Genomic DNA, 23000 nt, shown 5'->3' on the forward strand with positions numbered 1-23000 from the left:
AAAAGTCTGTATGTCTGCAGTTTTCCTTCAAAGCTTGGATCAGCAGGAAATGAGACTTTGTATACCATATTTAAATTACATGGAAACTGACACCTACAATGTGGATAGTAACCCTTCATTAATAGAAATATTCAAATAGGCAGAACAATCCATGCCTGGCTAGATTGTGACTAGCTCTGTTCAAACCCTGTAGGGGCTCTCCTTGCACTAGAGAGTAGAAGCCAGAGGCTGCACACTGGTTTACAAGGCCCCACCCCATGGCCCTACTCCCACTCCTTACTTCTTCAGCATTATTGTCTATTACTCTCTTCCCTGCTCACTCCATGCCAGCCATATGGGCCTCCTTGTTGTTCTCCAAGCATGCCCAAATGTTGCCATCTTAGGAACTTTACCAGGAACCCTGTTTCCCATGTTTCTGCACAGCCAACTCCCTCACCTCCTTCAAGTCTTTGCTCAGATAAGGTCTACTGGGAACATTCTAATTAAAATTATAATGTCTCCCCATTCCTGTCTCCCCTTACCCTGCTCCATACCATTCATTTTCCCATAGCGCTTATCACCTTCTGACATTTGTTATACTTTGCTTATTAGGTCTACTGTTTTGTGTCTCCTTACTTTAAGTCCTATACTTAGGGATCTTTATTTTGTTTACCAATATATTCAAGGTGCCCAGAACCTTCTCTGACACACAGTAAACATTCCATAAATACTTGTTGAACAAATGAATGCAAGACAAATAGCATAGCCTCCCAAGCCTTCGGTCCTACTTTTCTCTATTCCTAAATACTACTTAGGTCCATTTCCTCATGATCCCTTCAAACATGTCAAACACAGTCTTAGGCACATGTCTTTAATCTTGCAGTTCTTTTAATCTCCTTGCTAGAATCTAAGCATTTCCCATATCACAACATGGACCATAAGTTGTCTCACCTCTTTCAGGAATCCTTATACAACTCCCCAGCCTCTGGCTCTCTCTTCCCTGAACAACTACGGTCTTGATATTATCCTGTATCTCTCACAGTGTGTTTAGCATGGAGTGCTTGGTGGGGTTCTTCATTTTGTCATTTATCTATGTATTTTATCTCCTCACCTCAAAGGTAAGCTCCTAAAAGATACTTGCTCAGAACCTATCACATGCTAAAACCTGTGGTTCTGGGGATTTAAGATGAATCATATGTGCCTTCTACTCTGGAGAAGCTCACAATCTAGTGAAAAACTGGGACCAGCAGATAGACCATCATAAGATAATGAGCTGTGTTACAGCAGAAGCTGGAACAGAGTAGGAACCAGGAGGAGGGAGCTGCTAGTACTGTATGGGAAGTCTGGGAAGCTGTCACAAAGGGGTCAGTATTTGAGCTGGGCTGGGTCTCAGAGGAGTTAGTTTTGCAAGGGGAAAAGAGCAGCAAGGGCTGAGGGAATTGCAAAAGCATGGAGGTATGGATGGGCTGGTGGGTTCAGGGATTGGTGAGTAACTAACGTGGATAAAAGGCTGGGTTTGACATGAAACCAGAGGGGAGGCTGGGCCTTGTATGCTGCAGAAGGAGGGTGGGCTTCATCCAAGTGGCAATGAAGATGTCAGCAGAATACTTAAAGGAAGACAGTTTCCCTGTCTATAAACTGGGACAAAGAACATGAAGCACAGTCCTTGAAGGTTATTAGATATCAATTTCAAAGGAATCACTATACAATAAAAATATCTGATATAAGATCAAAAATTTTAAGTTAAGAAAAAATTTTTTTTGAAAATGATTCTCAAGACAATTTGAAGTAAGATTTTAATGCTAAATATAGCTCTTACTCTCATTACCTATAAAATGGGGATCATATATTTATGACAGATTCCTGGTTGCCCACTTATCCTTTTCATAGTGGTTTTAATTTTTTTTCCATTCTTCCCTTTTACAGATGGGGGATATTTTACTATAGTTGTTAAATTCCTATTCTACCTCTATACTGGGTCTGGGAGAGGAATAAATCTTGTAAACGACACATGGGCTTAAATCAGAGGTACTATATTTTGCACTGGTTATTGTAATTGAAATGAAATTTCTTTATTCGATAAAGGTTTTAGTTAGACACATTTCCCAGCTTCCCTTGTAGGCAGGTGTGCCATGTGACTAAGTTCCCCACCATAGTTTGTAGGTGAAAGTGATGTGTGCCCCTTCTGGTCTCACCCTTGGAATAAGTGTAAGCACTTCCTATTTATATATCAGAAGTTGATCTGAGCAAGATTTGTTTCTTTCTTTCTTTGCTAGAATGTCATTTCTTTTAATTATTATTATTATTTTGTAAGAGTCAGGATCTCTTTCTGTTGCCCAGGCTGGAATGCAGTGGCTATTTGCAGGTGGCATCATGGCTAACTGCAGCTTCGCACTCCTGAGTTCAAGTGATCCTCCTGAGGAGCTGGGCTACCAGCTAGCACCACTACTCCCAGCTGAGGGTTATTTCTATCAATTCCCCTTTCAAAATAAAAGTCTAGCCTTCAGAGAAAAGCACTATTTCTCAAGCACCTGAAAGAAATGGAAAACCATTCAGCTCTACCCATGGAGGCCTCCATCACTGTATTTACCTGTTATAAGAGCTTGTGGCTCTCCAGAGTTGATGTGGAGAATCAAAAGTCTGAGCGCTCCATAATAGCTGCAAGTCAAATTCAATTCCTCCTAGGTGGTCTGGAGTCAATATGAAAGATTTCACATCTGGGAGAGTGTGATGCTCCATCACAAACTGTCCTATTTGAAGGGGAAACACACGCATTTATTGTACTTGTGGTAGAGCTTTAGTTTAATTGTACCTGGTAGAGCCCCACAAAAGCCTGAGAACTGAATTAATGTTCTTCTCTCACACAACTAAGCTTAGCCCATTTTGCCCCTTAGAATATATTCCACACTGGATAGAATGGCATCTCACCCTAGCCCATCGTCCTACTTGTGATGGTCATCATAGTCATAGGTATTTATTTATAAACAATAGGAATATTCCTTGTGGAAATGGTGCTAATGAGTATATTCACAATAATAGGGGTCTTTATGTGACAATGAACACTGAATATACATAGCTTTGAATTCTAACGAACATGTTTCTTGGAGGTAGAAAGGTCTCAGTAGTTTATAAATGGAAATATCAGCATCAGATAAAAGTCACATTTAGGGCCATTCAAGTCCTTGGTAGAAGGGTATAATTATAAACATCATTAAAAGGGTAAATGTTATCAGCAAGATACCCCCACTCTTTAAAACTGCACTGAAATAGCGTCGTGAAGAAATAAAAGTAGGGGGAATATTTTAGATTAAAAGAAACTAAAGCAATATAACAATCAAAATGTAACATATGAATCACAACTGGAACTTCTTTCTTTTTATGTAAGCAGTTATAAAATAAACAAATATAAAAATAAGTGGAAAAGACGTTTGTGGAACAATAAAGGAAATATGAATACAGACTGGATATTATTGAATCAATGCTAAATATCGTAGAAGTGATCATGATGTTGTGATTCTATAAGAGAATGTCCTTGTTCTTAGGAGATGTCAACTGAAGTATTTTGGGTAACTTGACACGAAGTCTGCAACTTGTTTCTGAACGGTGTGACAAAAAAAGATATGTATGGATGGATGTATGTGCACATGGATGTATAGCAAAATGTTAATCATTGTTGACTGTTTTTTACTGTTCTATTCTTTCAACTTTCTGTATGTGTGAAATGTTTCTTAATAAAAAGTCGGGAAAAAAAACGGCATTGATATTACCTCTGAATTTGGCATGGGTCTTGAATTCAATGACAAGACGGCCATCCTCTCGAATGTAGATTCTTATTATCTGAAGCCTTGCAGAGAGCACGCTGTCTGTCTGGATTCCTGGGCAGGAAAGCAGAGAGAAAATGCTAGGGCATGGAAAATTCCTCCCTGACAGCAACCACATATAAGTTATCCCAAGGACACCTCCAAGTATAGCTGCACATTTATTTGAATGTAACAAGATAACATTTATATGTCTATAGAAACATATGCCAATTAAAATTGTATGACAGCTAATTTCACTTTGTTCTTTTTTTTTTTTGTAATGGTTCCACTGTTCTTGACATAGACTTTTCAAACCTGTAAGTTCCACTTAACCCAGATGCAGGGTTCAGCAAAAAAATGAATCTTAAAACTTCTTACTATCAAACTTTACACCAGGGTATGGTTACAGCACATCTGCTTCTTACTATATTTTCTTTTCCTCGCCAAGATACCTTTCCGGACTTAACAGAGGTATAAACAAAGTCCTGGTGGCTACATTTAGTACTCAAACCAAAGGAGAATTAAAGCCAGCTTGTAGAAAGCCAACATGACACAAGAAAGCTGTGGCTTTAATAAAGGAAATTGTAGTCATGGTCTCCAGTGAGTTCAGAAAGACCAAAACCAAAGAGTAACGTAAGGAGGAGAAACATGAACTTGAACAAAACAAAACAAAAACAAGAGCTCAAGGAATTATCTGACCCAGAGTGGGAAAGCTGCCTGAAGTTATTTTCCCATGAGAAATATAAAGCAAAAAATGATTTGAGCCTAAGACATTTCACAGAAGAAAGGACTACACTGTCAGCCCTTTGTATCTGTAGGTTCTACATCATGGATTCTGCATCTGTGGATTCACCCAACCTCAAATAGAAAATATAAGAATAAAAATGCATCTGCACTAAACATATAGATTTTTTTGTCATTATTTCCTAAACAATATAGCATAACAACTATTTATATAGCATATGCATTGTATTAGGTTTATAAGTAATCTAGAGATGATTTAAAGCATAAGGGAGTATATGTATAGGTTATATGTAAATACTACACCATTTTATATGAGGGACTTGAGCATCCTCAGATCTTGGCGTCTGTGGGAGGTCCTGGAACCAAACACTAATAGATATGAATGATGACTGTAATTTCAATTAGTAGAGATGAAGCTTTCTCAAAAGAAAACTCTTGTATTTTTTTTAGTATGTTTGCCCCAGATAAAGCACCTCACCCCTGAAGAGGAAAACAGGGAGGATGGGAGCAGCAGAATTTAGGGGAAATGGGTTTGGGGAAATAGGTTAGGGGTAGTGTGTGAAGTACAGGACACTAAAAATGAGGAAAAAAAAAAAAACAAGAAAAACAAAAATAACCAAGAACGATTGGAGAGAATGGAGGAGAAAATTGGGGAGTTTTAAGGAGCATCTATATGGAAGCAGTAGGAGGAGGTAGGTGTGAAACTGAGTGGGAGTGAGGTGTGGGCTCCCAGCTGAAGGGCTGCCTCCCACTTAGTTCTTGGAGGCTCCTCCCAAAGAGGACAGTAATGGGGATGAGCCTGAGGGAAAGGTCATTTTAAACATTCAGTATCACAGCCCTTGACTTTGGAAGGTTAAAATCCCTTCTTTGGAGGATGCAATTAAAGAGCAGACTCTTTGACAAATGAATAAAGTGGGCTACTTGACATAAATATTTCAAGTGCTCTTGACACATTTTTCCATTTCCTTGCATCTGATTTGAAGATCCTTTTGCTCTGTAAAAACATGAACCACACCATTTTTCACTAGGAGAAAATGAAAATCATTTGGGTTATATTCCAAAAGAACACACACCCATCTGAATCCCTAACGGGCAGTAGAGGACTCATTTGTCACTTGCCATCCTCTACTCTGGGACCTTAGCTATCTGGGCTGAGACCTTCCAGCATCAGGACAGAAGGACATCATTCTTTTCGGGAACCACAGATCTGCACTTTGAGGTGGCCCCACTTTGTCTATGGGATAACAGGATGAGAAATGCAGCTACTGTTAAAAGTCACTACTCTTCTTTTAATCTTGCTTGAGTGAAGCCCTAACTAAAGGGATAGTTAAGGCGTCAGTGGGCATACCTGTTCTCCAGAGAACAGTGTCATAGAAGAAAGAAAACTCCATCTCGGTGTGGTGCTCCAAGGAGGCCCAGCCCCTGGGGGCTGTCACATAGATGTAGGACACATATAGAGGCACGTGCACTGTCAAGAAGGACTGGGCAGAGTCCCTCACCTGCCGAGGAAGCAGTATGCACACAGAGTTATTTCTCCCCTGGGATGAAAAGACATACTGTCACCACATCTTGGTTCCATTTTCATTCACCCATGTAGTCACACACTTATTCAATAATTATTAAGCAAGTGCCCATGATTGCACTTACTTATTTAAAAAAATAAAGGAACTAATGGAATAGAAAGCGGCCGGGATGCTTCTTTCGACAGGGTCATGTGCAGAGGCTTCTCTAAGGAGGTGGCACTTGAACAAAAATACTTTTGAAGTGGGAGAATGAGCTCTGTTCAGTTGCTAGAAGATTTGGCTGAAATTTTAGAATATCACAATTATTCCCAAGGATCAACCCGGTGGATGTGGGATCTACCACTCAGTACAAACTCCCTGTATTGACCATTTGCCAGTGACCTGTAGGAGAGCCCAAGTCAACCATCATCAGGAAGATGCCCACATCCGGACGCCTGGGAGGAGCCTGTGCCTAACTCAGGATGTTTTAGTGAGTGCTCTCATCTCCTGCTCCAGGAACAAAGGGCCGGAGCATTGAAATCATATCTAGGAAGCTCACCAATGGACAGCTCAGAGCTGCATGTACTTCAGTAATTTCCTGTCCCATGCTATGCTTTGGAAAGAGTTTTGAAAAGGCAGCATATCACATTTCCAAGAGAACATTTCTTCTAAGGAGGTTTGTGTTCCTGCTTTTAATTTGGCCCAGTCATTTTTATTTTACTATGTAATGAACAAAACTGGATGGAAAGATAACAGAATGGTAGCAGAAGCTTTTGTGGTGAAGCTAGCTGTATATGTGTGTGTGAATGGGGAGTTAGTTCACACATTTTAAAAATATTTTTATACTTTTTTCCATAAATAAATAAATAAATATATGTTGTATATATATATATATATACAACATGTTGTATATATATATATATACAACATGTTGTATATATATATATATACATATATATGTTGTATATATATATATATACAACAAAAAAACTTAGCTTAAAACAATTTTATTTTATCATTGGCTAATTACTACAATATACTATGGGACTTATATTTTTCTTTTGTTTGAAAATACAGTATAAAGTGTTTCTATGGGTAATTAAGGAAAAAACCAAATGCTTTAATATTTTTCTAAAGTTTTTTTTTAATATTCAAAGTTGTCAGCGATTTAAAATTTGATGCCAACTTTCTCAAAAGACTCAACTAACTCCATACTCATTGAAAAATTCCATTTTGACATGCCTTACTTTGTTTGTTTGTTTGTTTGTTTGTTTTTCAAGAGATGGGGTCTCTCTCTGTAGCCCAGACTGGAATGCAGTGACTCCATCATAGCTCACTGCAGCTTCAACTTCCTGGCCTCCAGTGATCCTCCAGCCTCAGCCTCCCAAAGTGCTGAGATTACAGGTATGAGCCACTGTTCCCAGCCCCCCTTTTTTTTCTTTTTAAAGAAAATTTCCAGATTGTATTCGGACCTTGTACCATGTTCTGTCCCTTATACACAGGTTTTGCTAAATACACCTGCTCCAATCACACTATCAGAACTTCAATAAACTCTCTAGCTGATTGGCAAAATTAATTTTTCCTCATTTGTTTTTGTTTATCCTCCTTTAGCCCTCATGATATTACTTACTAATCTTTAAAAAGAAAAAAAAACCAACAAATATTTACTGCATGCCTATTCTACACCAGGCACACTGTGCAAGGCACCTTCTCATGTTGAGATTATTAGTACAATTTCAGAAGAGGTTCAGAGAGGTTATGTCTTGTCCAAGCCTGCTGATTGATAGCAAAAGGTACCAACTAGGCCTTAGTTCTAAGTTCTATATTTTTCCTATCATACGTCAGTAATTTCAATTATTTTCAAAGAAACAGACAACAACAAAATACTTCTGTGCATGTTTTTTCTGTGTTGGTTTAAAAGTGGGATTATATATAAGAAATCCTTGTCTTTGAGGTTTTTAAGCATATTCTGAATAAAAATATTCAAACAGTAATTACAGCAAAATCATAAAGAACAGAGAATACTAATTTTTGAGGGGCCAGGAAAGAAACAAAATCACTTAGTTTTGCATTTTCCAAAGTCAAAGTTTATACAACTGGAGAAATGGAAAACCGATGAACGCCTTAAAATTCTCTTCAGTAGATGGCAGTAGTGTGTACAAAATGAGAGGAAACCAGGCTGAGAGGCACCACAAAGAAAACGACAAATTTTAATCAAAGACACTTTCTCTAAATAATTACTGTAAATCCCTCTATAATTTCTCTCCTTCAGTGAGGATAAACCTGATTTGAAATGAAGAACAAACATCTAACTAGTTTTTAGCTCATTGAGATAACTGCTCAAAATTGGCTAGAACCTGTTTTAGAATTAATTTTCCCATGAGGACAGATTAGCCTAGTCTCACTGGCCCTTTGATATAACTGCCCTTCTCTGACTCTGGCTTCTTGCTATAAATTTTTCAGTTGTCACTAATTGATATGGTTTGGCTCTGTGTCCCCACCCAAATCTCATCTTGAATTGTAATCCCCATAATCCCTACATGTCAAGGGAGGAATCAGGTGGGAGGTGATTGGATCATGGGGGTGGTTTCCCTCATGCTGTTCTTGTGATAGTGAGTGAGTTCTCATGAGATCTGATGGTTTTATAAGGCAGTTTTCCTTGTTCTTGCTTGCTCTCTCTCACCTGCCACCATGTAAGACATGTCTGCTTCCCCTTCCACTATGATTATAAGTTTCCTGAGGCCTCTCCAGCCATGTGGAACTGTGAGTCAATTAAACCTCTTATCTTTATAGATTACCAGTCTCTAGTTTGTCTTTATGGTAGTGTGAGAATAGACTAACACACTAATGTTTAATGGTAATATATATTTTAGAAAGTGTCTATTTTTGTGGGGGCTGGCAGTTTGGAACAGGTGTGAAATAAAAATGTTTTAAGCAATTATCTTTTCCACAATGCATAGTACAACAGAGCTCTTCTTATCTTCTGAAAGACAGGCTGCGTCATCTGATGCATTTTCCCAGGTGGGGAAGAGAATATATCAATGTAGTAATAACCCTATCATCAAATGTAAATATTTTTGGCTTTCCAAAATATATGCATTATAAATACAAAAACATATATGCCTAGAGAAGTAAATATTGGATTTTTACATAAGTGAGTATGCCAGACAGTAAGTTTTTTCCACATTAACTTGATTTAGAGGACTTTGGGGGCCTTCTCTAGCTTCAGTGCTGCCAAGATCTTGCTTGAGGGACTTATAAAGAAGACTCCCTTAGTTGGTTGTCCCAGTTCTGGAGGCAAAGTGCTAACTGAAGTGCTTCAGGAACAAACAAGGTTGACCATGGCACCCATATGCAGAGTCCTCAGACAAGCCCCGGGGCACCTACCTGGAAGTCAGCGGTTACAGAGCCCCCACAGACGTCAATCAGCTCAGTCATGTCGTAATAAGCATCAAAGGTCCACACGCAGCTCTTCAGGTTCAGGTGTTTGTAGAGCTGGATGGTCTTCGGCTCTCGCACGCTGGGGTCAAACTGGAAGGGGCGATCATAGCCAGGCCCCAGGGCAGTGCTATCATAGACCACATCATCCAGGAACCCTGCCTCTGCCAGGGAGGGAAGAACAAGGAACGATAACTTGGTTTGTGGATGCCAAGGAGCAGGGTGGGGCGAAGAGCTCACCCTTTTGCACTAAAAGCACTTTCAATCACCTGAGACCCTACTAACAAAGAAACCCAGGGCTCCCAATGTGCAGGGAGAATGTGAGGGATCTTGGAAAGCGCTTGCTAACTGCTGTTGCCAGGTGTTGAATGGAGGACTCCACCTCTAAGAGACCACAGGAACCAGGGAGGAAAAGGTGAGCAAATGATACCATGAATGAAGGCGGCAGAACTTGGAAAGGAAAACTCTCTGAAGCTTTGCCTGTTATACCTGGCAAGTCTGGTCCTGTGCTTCATATATGTCCCCACTACTGCTGAAGAAATGGATTTACTGTATGGCTCATTCATTGGTGAATTATTATTTTAAGAGTGATTTTTAAAATTTCTTTTTTGAGACCCCATCTCAAAAAAAAAAAAAAAAAACAAAGCCAGCATACCTACATTTGACTACTTTTGCTCATACAGTTTCTGAACTCTTGTCGGGGGAAAGTCTTAATTTTTTGTTAGTGAGTAAATAGGTCACTAATGATGCCTGTAACTCTCACCTGTGCCAGGCAAAAATTATTTAATCAAATGCTGCCAAGCACATGAATGGCTCTAAATTAAGGGAGAACTTTATGCAGTAGGGAGCTGAACACAGATACAATTTTAGAATATAAGGGTTAAATTTTTTTTTTTTTTTTTTGAGATGGAGTCTTACTCTGTCATCCAGACTGGAGTGCAATGGTGCGATCTCGGCTCACTGCAACCTCCGCCTCCTGGGTTCAAGCGATTCTCCTGTCTCAGCCTCCCGAGTAGCTGGGATTACAGGTGCACGTCACCACACCTGGCTAATTTTTTATGTTTTTAGTAGAGATGGGGTTTCACTGTGTTCCCCAGGCTGGTCTCAAACTCCTAAGCTCAGGTAATCCACCCGCCTCAGCCTCCCAAAGTGCTAGGATTACAGGCATGAGCCACTGCACCCGGCCGGGTTAAAATTTTTATAGTACTAAAAGCAACTGTAGTATTTTAAAAGGGTTGATAAATATCTTAGAATGCTTGAGACCCAGCACCTAGCCCTCTGCCCCATGATGACTAGGTACTCAATTAACATGTCTTGAATTTAATTGCTTTTAAGCAGGAACAGGTGCAAAGTTTAGTATTTAAACACAGTATGTCTCTTCCACTAGCTACAGATGTGGACCAATTAAACTTTCATATGTAGCTCAGTGATTTATAAATAATTTTCACTCAGCTAATTTCTACTGTATAAAGACCATCATGACCAAAAGTGATGCTTAATGAATATGAAAGAGAATATGAATGCATTTCTGTCTTCAAAAACACTGTTAAGGGTTTCACCATTTGTGAAAGGAGGAAATATGCATTTAATGTGCACTTGCTAAGGTAAATGGAAATGGACAGAATTCTTTGTAAAGTCAAATGTCTGCTGTGGTGAACACAGAGATGCGCTGCCTCAGCTGTCAGCTCCTTCAGCTCTGCGTCAGCTGCATGTTGGCTCAGCCCAAGGTCATGCCCTTGCGGGGCAGCCTGCATCCAGTGACTTAGCTAGGTAGGCTATAAGAGTCTGGCTGTGTCAGCTGGAAGTAGGACAAGTCTCTCCAGAGCTCCCTGCCATGGCCGAGATGGCTTTTTCAGCCTGCATTGCAGCTTGACTTCTCCCTCTGCCCAATCCTGTTTCGCTCCTTCTCTTTCACAGATATTGATCCCTAATAAACATCTTGTAACCCCAAACTCCCTCTTAGCTCCTGCTTCTGGAGAACTCATCCTATACCATCTTCACTTGAGCTTTCTATAACAGGTTTTTGGAGCACCAATGTAAACATGCTCACTCTAAGGGAATGAAGACACTAAAATATATCATAGTAGGTGCTTTAAAAATGTCAACGCATTTAATCCTCATCTTGAGTGGTAGCAATTGTTATTCCCACTTTATAGACAACAGTGGCTCAGAAAGGTCAAACTATATTTGTTCAGTGGAATAAGGATTTGAACCAGTGTGATTCCAAAGTCCTTGTTTCTTCCTGTCCACTGCATTGACTGAACTGATGGCATTTGCATGTGTGCTAGAAGGAAAACCACTAATATGTGGATTCTGAGGACCAGAAAACACGAAAAGCAGTTCTCACTCTGGCATATCCTGAAAGTCAACTGCACTGGGCTAGCATGGAAAGACCAGTCCTGAACTTGTCAATCTCACCTGAGATGCCTCTCAGGTCATAGGTGGTAACTAAATTGGAGCAGACGTGCTGGTGTCTGTAGATGGACTCAGACAGTAGAAAATGTAAGTTGTGCAACGGCATGGTGGAGATAAGGGGCAGCATTCCATCCTGGTGTGGGATCTGCACCGAAATGTGGATTCTAGGGGGAAAAAGGCAGAAATAAATGTTAAGCTGACTGCTATAAATGGTCAATAGGATATACTTCTTTCTCATCACCGAATTTGTCTTCACCAATGAGCTACCATTTTTTTTTCTTCCTGAAGCTTTCCAGGTAGGATTTCTATCTGAACAGGGGGTATAGATATACACATAGTATCATTGCTTCCCTCTAAGAGACCCTCCAGACAGAGGACTGCTTGCAATCTAGAATTATAGATTTTTTTTCTATACAGGAAAAGATAACATCACAACCACAAATTACTTTAAAGCTCTCCTTTGCTTTTTAATGGAAACTCTGTTATTTCAGGAGCTAAAGCTGAGTGACTAGAGAGGGCCTGTTCCCCTGCTCTGTCACAGTGAATGTCTATGGAAGTTAGGTAAGGTTGATACTCACATTTCTTTTAAGTATTTGAGTCAAAAATATATCGTTGAGCTTTTAAACTCTAAAACCAATTCCTCTACCCAGCCAAATCTGAGAAACTACAATATCCAGCTACTTATACTGTCTCTCCTGACTGAAAACAGCCTTCTCTCTCCAGTCTGCCTGTAAGTCCTATCAGCACTACGCGTCCAGCCCCGCCAGCCTCAATCTGCAGTGTGCTGTTCCTTGATCTACATCCTCAGCTCTTAGGCAGCCTTTGGACCAGGAAATCTGTAACTTATTTATATTGGCTGCTATTTCTCAAATGTTTTCAGACTCTGTTTGTCTTGCCTCTCCACTATGAGGACAAGGAACATTTCCTTCACTTCTTTTGTTTCTCCAGGGCACATAGTATACAATTCTAAATAAGAAATGAGTTTAATAAATATTGGTTAAGACTGCAACATGATAGTACTTATGGGTTGCATTTTTTGTCATTGTACCAGTTTAAACTTTGAGCATGTTTATTGAAAGTGTGTTTTGAGTTTATATACTTGTCTCTCTGAGCAAAGAGTCACATTTTTAAGTGGAATCAGAACCTTGGAAGTGAAGACGAGGGCCTTTTTTCTAGGAAGGGGTCACCAAGATACATTTTATTGTGTCAGGAAAGAAAGAAGCATGTACATAGTCATTCAAACATGTTTTATTCATACAAAGGAACTCATTTTTCTGAGTTTATGAGCAACTGAGTTGTTCATAAAGGCACACACTTAAATACTATAGTGTTTAATAAATACGCATAGCATACACAAATTCTTTTTTGCTATGCAAAAATGAAAACATCCATTTCCCATCATGGTGGCCCAGAAAAAAATTAAGTCCAATGTCTCCTAATTTCTACAATGTTATTATTCATTTGTTCAGTAGATATTTAGGAGTGCCTCTTAGATGCCAAGAAGCACTATACTGGCAGAAGATACTCAAAATACATACTCATGGTCTTCAGGCCTTACCATCTACTAAAGGGCAGAGAGAGTGAATGCTAATAATCTTCTAAAAGAAGCATATACAGGTGCCAGAGAAGCCAGGAGGGGAAGCCTCCAAATTAAATTAGGGGAGATGTTGGAAATGTCCCTAGAAGAGATGCCATGCAGTAGGTATTGTAGGACAGTAGGGTTCCGGCCAGTGGAAGGGGGCTAGGGAGAGTTGAGGTAACAGCATGGCAGAGGTATGCAACCTGTAAGAGTCTGTAGCACTTGGGAAGTTACTCATGATTCCTTGTGGTTGGACTGGCCGGTGAAAATGACAAGGTGAGAGAAAGACTAGGAAGATAGGCAGGGGGCCCGAGCTTGAGGGACCTTCACAGATTTAAACTTTTACTGATGCATTCATCATCACATTTTTATCATGCAGAAGCATCCCTTATTGATTGTCCTGGGAAACACACAAAGGAGACCTGAGATTCACTTCAATCTATGTGTGGTGGAAGGCACCACCTGCCTGACCTGTTCGGATGCTCCTTATGTTTGACATCCAGGTATTTCAAGGTTGCGATGAAGGACTGAGCCTGGAAGCCTCTGGATGTCCCAGCCACCACTGGTGTGTGGCAGATAGCACTGTCTGTTCCAATGGTAACAATGTTGCTCCTTAAGGGGGTCCCCACATGGCCCACCTTGTCCACAGCCTTGGCCACACAACGCACATGGAACCTCCGGCTGAAGTAAATGCTGTCCAGGACCTAACAGGAAGAAAAAATCACCTCCAATGTGAGTACCCTACTTAAACAGCTCCTTACATGATCTGGTTCAAGCTAATCTGTAAAGATCATCCATCCACCCATCCATTGATTGTTCCATCTATTCATTCATTCATCAAGTAAGTATTGACTTTTAACTATGAACCAGACACTCGAGACAGATCAGTGAGTACTTATAGCCTAAGGGGGTAAGATAGTCAACAAGCAAGTAGACAGATGTGGAGCACAAACCCATAGATGAATGATTTCCATTAATAGTATTGTTCTCTTTATATACTAGGCTCAGCAGAAGGATGACCCAAGTGTTATTCAGGCTTCTAGCAAGACTGGTTGGCCTCCAAATCACTGTTGCTGAGAGCATGATGTCAGGAGACAGAGGAAATATGCTTCCTTCCCAGGAATTCTCATGGTCTCTTTATCCTACTGTTATCCTCCCTCGATCATCCCATCTCCCTACCCAGTGACCACACACTGCAAGGGTTATAATAACATGCAGGCTTGAAGCTGAGAACTTGGCCTCTGACACCTTCTAGTCTTTGAAGGTCTTTCCACAGATTCCTCCAAGTCCCCAAATATACAGAAGCCCTAAGAGTGCTGAACTCAATCTATGCAGGGGCAATGTAGGTCACCAGGACTCTTTAGGTTATGTGTGCATTTACATAGGGAAGTATATAACAAGAAAAATTAATCAGTAGTTCTGTGTGCCACAGACCTCTCACAAAGCAATCACACAAACTTATACATTTTACCCATGAAAACAATTTTCACTGAAGTCCATTAAAAATTAAAGAAAATTTTTCCATTAAACTTTTTTTTAATTAGCTGCCAATGCTTTACTTATTTATATATACAAGAACTTAGTACAGAAGGGATTTGAGGCATCCTACAAGAATGCATATAATAGAATGGCATTAAATAAATAATTGAAGAAATCAAGATAAAGTGAAGGAAACTAGGGTAAAGGGTATTAGTCACAAATTCATTGCAAGAAGAAAACCTGAAGCATAAAGTCATAAATTTATCTGTTAAAAATGTACATTTGGCTCCAACCAGACCACACCTCCTTTACAGTTTTGTTGAAGAGAGAAATAGATACTTAAGAAACAACAAGCTGGTAATTCTTGCCATGTTGATTTTTTAATAATAGAGAAGACTATTTAAATTTGAACTAGGTTATGTTGCAAAAGAATTGCTCTTCAGGCCTTTCTGAATAAGCTGTGCCAAAGAGAGTGGGTATGAACGACCCTGCATTATCCAAAGCCTCCCATCTATGTCTAGTGGTTTTCCTCTGCTATTCATCCCAGTGAAGCTCTTATTACAGTGGGAATAAACTGTGGAATGAACAGGAAAATCTAGAGAAATTTGGTCTGAAAGAAATCTCTGATGTCTAAAATCATTCAGTGATATAATTTTAGGCAAGAATTGTTGGATGCTTACTACATGCCAGGTACTATACTAAGCCTGAATCTCAACTGCTTTCAGCTCACTTTTGGAAGAGAACCAGCTTTATCAGTATGATGTGCAGGATCACTGTGGTGGGCTGTTTGTTAAGGCTGGGAAAACATACTATTCATTGTTCTCTGATGGTGTCAGGGGTGTTGGTCTCTAAGCTTTTTGAGGACAGCAACTGCTGCACAAATGTCTTTTCATGGCCTCCCATAGAGCTTTGTAACGTGCTGATCATTCAGCAACCATTCTATTCTTTTATTTAATAACTGGTCCCCTCTATGTGCCATCGATGTCCTGGCCATTTTGGGCCATGTTTCTACTGCATTACAGAAATGTGGTAGAAACTTTGGTTCATGTCCATAAGGAGTTATGTGTTAATACTTATTGAATGATTGGAGATACATTAATAGTAATCAACAGCGCCTATCTGGAGTTTTTCACTGACTTTGTCATTTATAGGTCACATTTTTCAATGACCTTGTCAAGTAGCTAAGCAAAAGAATTATTACTTTGCAGATCAGGAGACTGAGACTCAGAGAGATTAAGTAACCTCTTAACATTATTTAGTTTAAAACAGGCAGAACCAGAATTTGCAAACAGGTCTTCTAACTAGCTTAGTTTTCTATTACAGCATATAACCTTTTCTTATGTATAAGAGTAAAAAGACTGTGCACCTGCTTATTTGTTTTATTCCAAATGCCATGCATGGACCATAAGGAATTTGATTATCTGAGTAACAAAGAACAACACCAGTTCTCTCCCAGGGAGGGAGAACCAGGCCCAGACCCCCAGACCTACCATGTGGTTGACACTGGTGAATGGTGTGTTGTCAGTGATGGTTTCAAAGGGAGACCGGGCCCCATTGCCATCAGTGGGGGCAGCCACTTCCCAGCTGAACTGCACAGATGTCTGGTTGATGCCGGCCTCACTGCAGCGCTCCTTCATGACAGCGTATCTGGGGAAATGAGGGTCGCAGGGGGTGACACAGACCAGTGGGTAGCCTGGGGAGGGGGATTTCTTGACTCCTTCCTTGGTAACTTCTTCCACATGGTCATAGTCAGCAAGTGTGACCACCTGCGAAAGAGCAACAAAGCTTCAGTTCAGGTTGGGTATTGGCAAGGTCAGAGAACTAAGCCCCCTTTCTTTAGAGATCCACAAGATCTCTTAGTGTCTACAGGTTCTTTGAAATATAACAGGAGAAGTTTTTATAATTCTTTGCCAGGCATCCTTAAAAGATACTGCAGATCTTTAGTGGTGGAGAAGATCCTTCTACTGGTTGGGCTAGAAGCTTTATTATCCTTTTAGTTTTATTCCTAAATCAGAGCCCTATCACTCATGTAAAAAAATACTCTGATTTTCCTGCCCATTGGAACCAAAGCTGTATCATGAATAGCAGTTGCTAGTTTAAAGTTGCATTAAATAGTTGATGGTATATAGTAGAACATTTGGCAAAATAAGAGTAAATAGAAGTGGTATATTTCTTCCATGGCCAAATAAAAGACACATTTTGAAATAATCATCATTCTTTTCTAATATATGAGACAAGTTAGCGGAAGTCAGAGGGCTTCTTCTGATTGCTTCACAATTATGGGTTAAATTTTCCTTGGCAACCTCTAGGTGTTTTCCTCTTAATTGTAAGGACAGTGCATTCATTCTATTCACCCCAAGTTAGGAAATCTGGTACTACCTTCCCACAGGTACTTAATTCTATAAATATAGTGAGTATGTGGGATGATAGATATGAGGTAGTATTATCTTCTTACTCTTCTAAGTCCCATCAAAGAAATGAGAAGATCAATTGTATTGTATTTTCTATCTTTATCAGGCTAAGATATCAACAGGATTTGGTCTCACTTTTAGGTCAGAACAGGGTTTCTTACCCTCAACACTATTGACATTTGTGCCAAATAATTCCTTTTGTTGTCGAGGGTAGTGTTTCTTACCCTCAACACTATTGACATTTGTGCCAAATAATTCCTTTTGTTGTCGGGGGCTTCCCTATGCATTATGGGATGTTTAGGAGTATCCCTGGCTTTTACCCACTAGATACTAGTAGCACCTGGTGTGACAACTGTGACAACCAAAAATGTCTCCAGACATTGCTTAAATGTCCTCTGGAAAGGGGATGATGGAAGGCAAGATGGCTCCTGGTTGGGAACCACTGGGTTAGAAGAATAAAGAAATAGAGTACTTCCCTTCAGTTCTCATCTACTAGTCACTGAGACGTAAAACAGCAATCCTTTGGGTCAAGCAACTCACAATGGGTGGTGCTGGCAATATGAGGCTCCCTGCTGCCTCCTGGTCTAGAATTGTCACCGTGGCAGTAGTCACATCCCCAAGAACTGCTTCCACTGGGTCATCTGGGCCAAGGACTAGTGAGAAAGATTCATGCCATTCCCGGTCTTCATTGGACAGGATCTCAACTTTAAAAAAGATATGATCCACACCTTCACCAAGAACAGAACAAAAAGAGAGCAAAGGCTTCATTAGGAAACACACCCAAGAGTGTGCAGCTTGGCACTGCTGAGACATCATGTTAAAATATGTTCTTTCTTTTTAGTGGTGTTCTATAAATGCAGTGGCTGCTAATCACTTTAGCCCCATCTCAAGTGAGGAATCTTTTTTACAGACCAAATTCCACCTGTGGTAGAGGCTCAGTATTGCAGATTTACTGTTCAACACCATATGAGGACTAATGGCCCCTGCCTGACACTGGCTGGCAGTAATAAAAATCGATGATCCAAAATACACTTCACCCTGGTTATGAGTTTTTTTGCTGAATTTTTCTTTCCCCCTTACATTTTGCATGAGCTCCTGTTTGGCTGTGAGGGCTTGCACATACAGATATCCTTCAAAGCTGTCTCCTGAGAAGCAGTGGCTCAAGGTTATCTACCAAGCCAGCCTCCACAAAGATGGTAACATGGAGGGTGAGTGACCTGGAACAGGTGAGGGTTCAAGCCTTCAAGACCCACTTCAGGGACCGTTCCAAGATGGCCGAATAGGAAGAGCTCTGGTCTGTAGCTCCCAGCATGACTGACGCAGAAGACAGGTGATTTCTCCATTTCCAACTGAGGTACCTGGTTCATCTCACTGGGACTGGTTGGACAGTGGGTGCAGCCCATGGAGGGCAAGCTGAAGCAGGGAGGGGTGTCGCCTCACCTGGGAAGTGCAAGGGGTCGGGGGATTTCCTTTTCCTAGCCAAGGGAAGCTGTGACAGACTGTACCTGGAAAAATGGGACACGCCTGCCCAAATACTGCACTTTTCCCACAGTCTTAGCAACCAGCAGACCAGGGGATTCTCTCCCATGCCTGACTCGGGGGGTTCCATACCCATGGAGCTTTGCTCGCTGCTAGCGCAGCAGCCTGAGATCAACCTGCGAGGCTGTAGCCTGGCTGGGGGAGGGGTGTCTGCAATTGCTGAGGCTTAAGTAGGTAAACAAAGTGGCTGGGAAGCTCGAACTGGGGGGAGCCCACCACAGCTCAGGAAGGCCTACTGCCTCTATAGACTCCACCTCTGTGGGCAGGGCATAGCTGAACAAAAGCCAGCAGAAACTTCTGCAGACTTAAACGTCTCTGTCTGACAGCTCTGAAGAGAGCAGTTGTTCTCCCAGCATGGCGTTTGAGCTCAGAGAACAGACAGACTGCCTCCTCAAGTGGGTCCCTGACCCCTGTGTAGCCTAACTGGGAGACATCTCCCAGTGGCGGCCAACGGACACCACATATAGGTGCATGCCTCTGGGACGAAGCTTCCAGAGGAAGGATCAGGCAGCAATATTTGCCGTTCTGCAATATTTGCTGTTCTACAGCCTCTGCTGGTGATACCCAAGCAAACAGGGTCTGGAGTGGACTTCCAGCAAATTCCAACAGACCTGCAGCTGAGGGATCTGACTATTAGAAGGAAAACTAACAAACAGAAAGGAATAGCAGCAACATCAACAAAAAGGACATTCACACCAAAACCCCATCTGTAGGTCACCAACAACAAAGACCAAAGGCAGATAAAACCACAAAGATGGGGATAAATCAGAACAGAAAAGCTGAAAATTCTAAAAACCGGAGTGTCTCTTCTCCTCCAAAGGATCGCAGCTCCTCACCAGCAATGGAACAAAGATGGATGGAGAATGACTTTGGCGAGTTGACAGAAGTAGGCTTCAGAAGGTCGGTAATAACAAACTTCTCCGAGCTAAAGAAGCACGTTCTAACCCATCGCAAAGAAGCCAAAAACCTTGACAAAAGGGTAGACGAATGGCTAACTAGAATAAACAGTGTCGAGAAGACTTTAAATGACCTGATTGAGCTGAAAACCATGGCACAAGAGCTTCGTGATACATGCACAAGCTTCAATAGGCAATTCAATCAAGTGGAAGAAAGGATATCAGTGATTGAAGATCAAATTAATGAAATAAAGTGAGAAGAGAAGTTTAGAGAAAAAAAGAATAAAAAGAAATGAACAAATCCTCCAAGAAATATAGTACTATGTGAAAAGACAAAATCTACATTTGATTGGTGTACCTGAAAATGATGGGGAAAATGGAACCATGTTGGAAAACACTCTTCAGGATATTATCCAGGAGAACTTCCCCAACCTGGCAAGCCAGGCCAACATTCAAATTGAGGAAATACAGAGAACACCACAGAGGTACTCCTCAAGAAGAGCAACCCCAAGACACATAATTGTCAGATTCACCAAGGTGGAAATGAAGGAAAAAATGTTAAGGGCAGCCAGAGAGAAAGGTCGGATTACCCACAAAGGGAAGCCCATCATACTAACAGCAGATCTCCTGGCAGAAACCCTACAAGCCAGAAGAGAGTGGGGGACAATATCCAACATTCTTAAAGAAAAGAATTTTTCAAAGCAGAATTTCATATCCAGCCAAACTAAGCTTCATAAGTGAAGGAGAAATAAAATCCTTTAGAGACAAGCAAATGCTGAGAGATTTTGTCACCACCAGGCCTGCCTTACAAGAGCTCCTGAAGGAAGCACTAAATATGGAAAGGAACAACCAGTACCATCCACTGCAAAAACATGCCAAATTGTAAAGACCATTGATGCTATGAAGAAACTGCATCAATTAATGGGCAAAATAACCAGCTAACATCATAATGACAGGATCAAATTCACACATAACAATATCAACCTTAAATGTAAATGGGCTAAATGACCCCAATTAAAAGACACAGACTGGCAAATTGGATAAAGAGTCAAGACCCATCATTGTGCTGTATTCAGGAGACCCATCTCACATGCAGAGACACACGTATGCTCAAAATAAAGGGATGGAGGAAGATCCACCAAGCAAATGGAAAGCAAAAGAAAAAAGCAGGGGTTGCAATCCTAGTCTCTGATAAAACAGACTTTAAACCAACAAAGATCAAACGAGACAAAGAAGGCCATTACATAATGGTAAAGGGATCAGTTCAACAAGAAGAGTTAATTATCCTAAATGTATATACACCCAATACAGGAGCATCCAGATTCATAAAGCAAGTCCTTAGAGACTACAAAGAGATTTAGATTCCCACACAATAATAATGGGAGACTTTAACACTCCACTGTCAGTCAATATTAGACAAATCAATGAGACAGAAGGTTGATAACGATATCCAGGACTTGAAGTTAGCTCTGCAGCAAGCAGACCTAATAGACAGCTACAGAACTCTCCACCCAAAATCAACAGAATATACATTCTTCTCAGCACCACATCACATTTATTCTAAAATTGACCACATAATTGGAAGTCAAGTACTCCTCAGCAAATGGAAAAGAACAGAAATCACAACAAACTGTCTCTCAGACCACAGTGTAATCAAATTAACACTCGGGATTAACTAAACTCACCCAAAACCGCACAACTACATGGAAACTGAACAATCTGCTCCTGAATAACTACTGGGTACATAATGAAATTAAGGCAGAAATAAAGATGTTCTTTGAAACCAATGAGAACAAAGACACAATGTACCAGAATCTCTGGGACACATTTAAAGCAGTGTGTAGAGGGAAATTTATAGCATTAAATGCTCACAAGAGAAAGCAGGAGAGATCTAAAATTGACACCCTAACATCACAGTTAAAAGGATTAGAGAAGCAAGAGCAAACAAATTCACAAGCCATCAAAAGGCAAGAAATAACTAAGATCAGAATAGAACTGGAGGAGATAGAGACACAAAAAACCCTTCAAACAAATAAAGGAATCCAGAAGCTGGTTTTTTGAAAAGATCAACAAAATTGATAGACCACTAGCAAGACTAATAAAGAAGAAATGAGAGGAGAATCAAATAGATGCAATAAAAAATGATAAAGGGGATATCACCACCGATCCCACAGAAATACAAACTACCATCAGAGAATACTATAAACACCTCTATGCAAATAAACTAGAAAACTTAGAAGAAATGAATAAATTCCTGGACACATACACCCTCCCAAGACTAAACCAGGAAGAAGTTGAATCTCTGAATAGACCAATAACAGGCTCTGAAATTGAGGCAATAATTAATAGCCTAACAACCAAAAAAAGTCCAGGACCAGACGGATTCACAGCCAAATTCTATCAGAGGTACAAAGAAGAGCTGGTACCATTCCTTCCGAAAATATTCAACAATAGAAAACGAGGTAATTCTCCCTAACTCATTTTATGAAGCCGGAATCATCCTGATGCCAAAGCCTGGCAGAGACACAACAAGAAAAGAGATTTTTAGACCAATATCCCTGATGACCATCAATGCGAAAATCCTCAATAAAATACTGGTGAATCGAATCCAGCAGCACATTGAAAAGCTTATCCACCACGATCATGTTGGCTTCATCCCTGGGATGCAAGGTTGGTTCAACATATGCAAATCAATAAAGGTAATCCATCACATAAACAGAACCAGTGACAAAAACCACATGATTATCTCAAAAGATGCAGAAAAGGCCTTTGACAAAATTCAACAGCTCTTCATGCTAAAAACTCTCAATAAACTAGGTATTGATGGAATGTATCTCAAAATAATAAGAGCTATTTATGACAAACCCATAGCCAATATCATATTGAATGGGCAAAAGCTGGAAGCATTCCCTTTGAAAACTGGCACAAGACAAGGATGCCCTCTCTCACCACTCCTATTCAACATAGTATTGGAAGTTCTGGCCAGGGCAATCAGGCAAGAGAAAGAAATAAAGGGTATTTAATTAGGAAAAGAGGAAGTCAAATTGCCCCTGTTTGCAGATGACATGATTGTATATTTAGAAAACCCCATCATCTCAGCCCAAAATCTCCCTAAGCTGATAAGCAACTTCAGCAAAGTTTCAGGACACAAAATCAATGTGCAAAAATCACAAGCATTCCTATACAACTATAATAAACAGAGAACCAAATCATGAGTG

At 40.4% G+C, this 23000-nt stretch overlaps 1 protein-coding gene across 2 annotated transcripts in view; it reads right to left on the reverse strand.

Annotated features, from left to right (window-relative positions):
• FRAS1 (Fraser extracellular matrix complex subunit 1) overlaps positions 1-23000 on the reverse strand; it is a 490598-nt gene that overhangs the window by 18879 nt on the left and 448719 nt on the right. For both annotated transcript variants that reach the window (XM_008957670.5, XM_003832280.6), the window contains 8 exons: positions 17888-18075; positions 16427-16702; positions 13929-14161; positions 11882-12042; positions 9413-9627; positions 5872-6022; positions 3747-3854; positions 2570-2729 (listed from right to left, as the gene is read on the reverse strand). In XM_008957670.5, coding sequence (XP_008955918.2) covers positions 2570-2729; positions 3747-3854; positions 5872-6022; positions 9413-9627; positions 11882-12042; positions 13929-14161; positions 16427-16702; positions 17888-18075 — 1492 coding nt within the window. The remainder of the gene's footprint in view (positions 1-2569; positions 2730-3746; positions 3855-5871; positions 6023-9412; positions 9628-11881; positions 12043-13928; positions 14162-16426; positions 16703-17887; positions 18076-23000) is intronic.

This window comes from Pan paniscus, chromosome 3 (genome assembly GCF_029289425.2).
Source record: "Pan paniscus chromosome 3, NHGRI_mPanPan1-v2.0_pri, whole genome shotgun sequence".
In the NCBI taxonomy this organism is placed as follows: domain Eukaryota; kingdom Metazoa; phylum Chordata; class Mammalia; order Primates; family Hominidae; genus Pan; species Pan paniscus.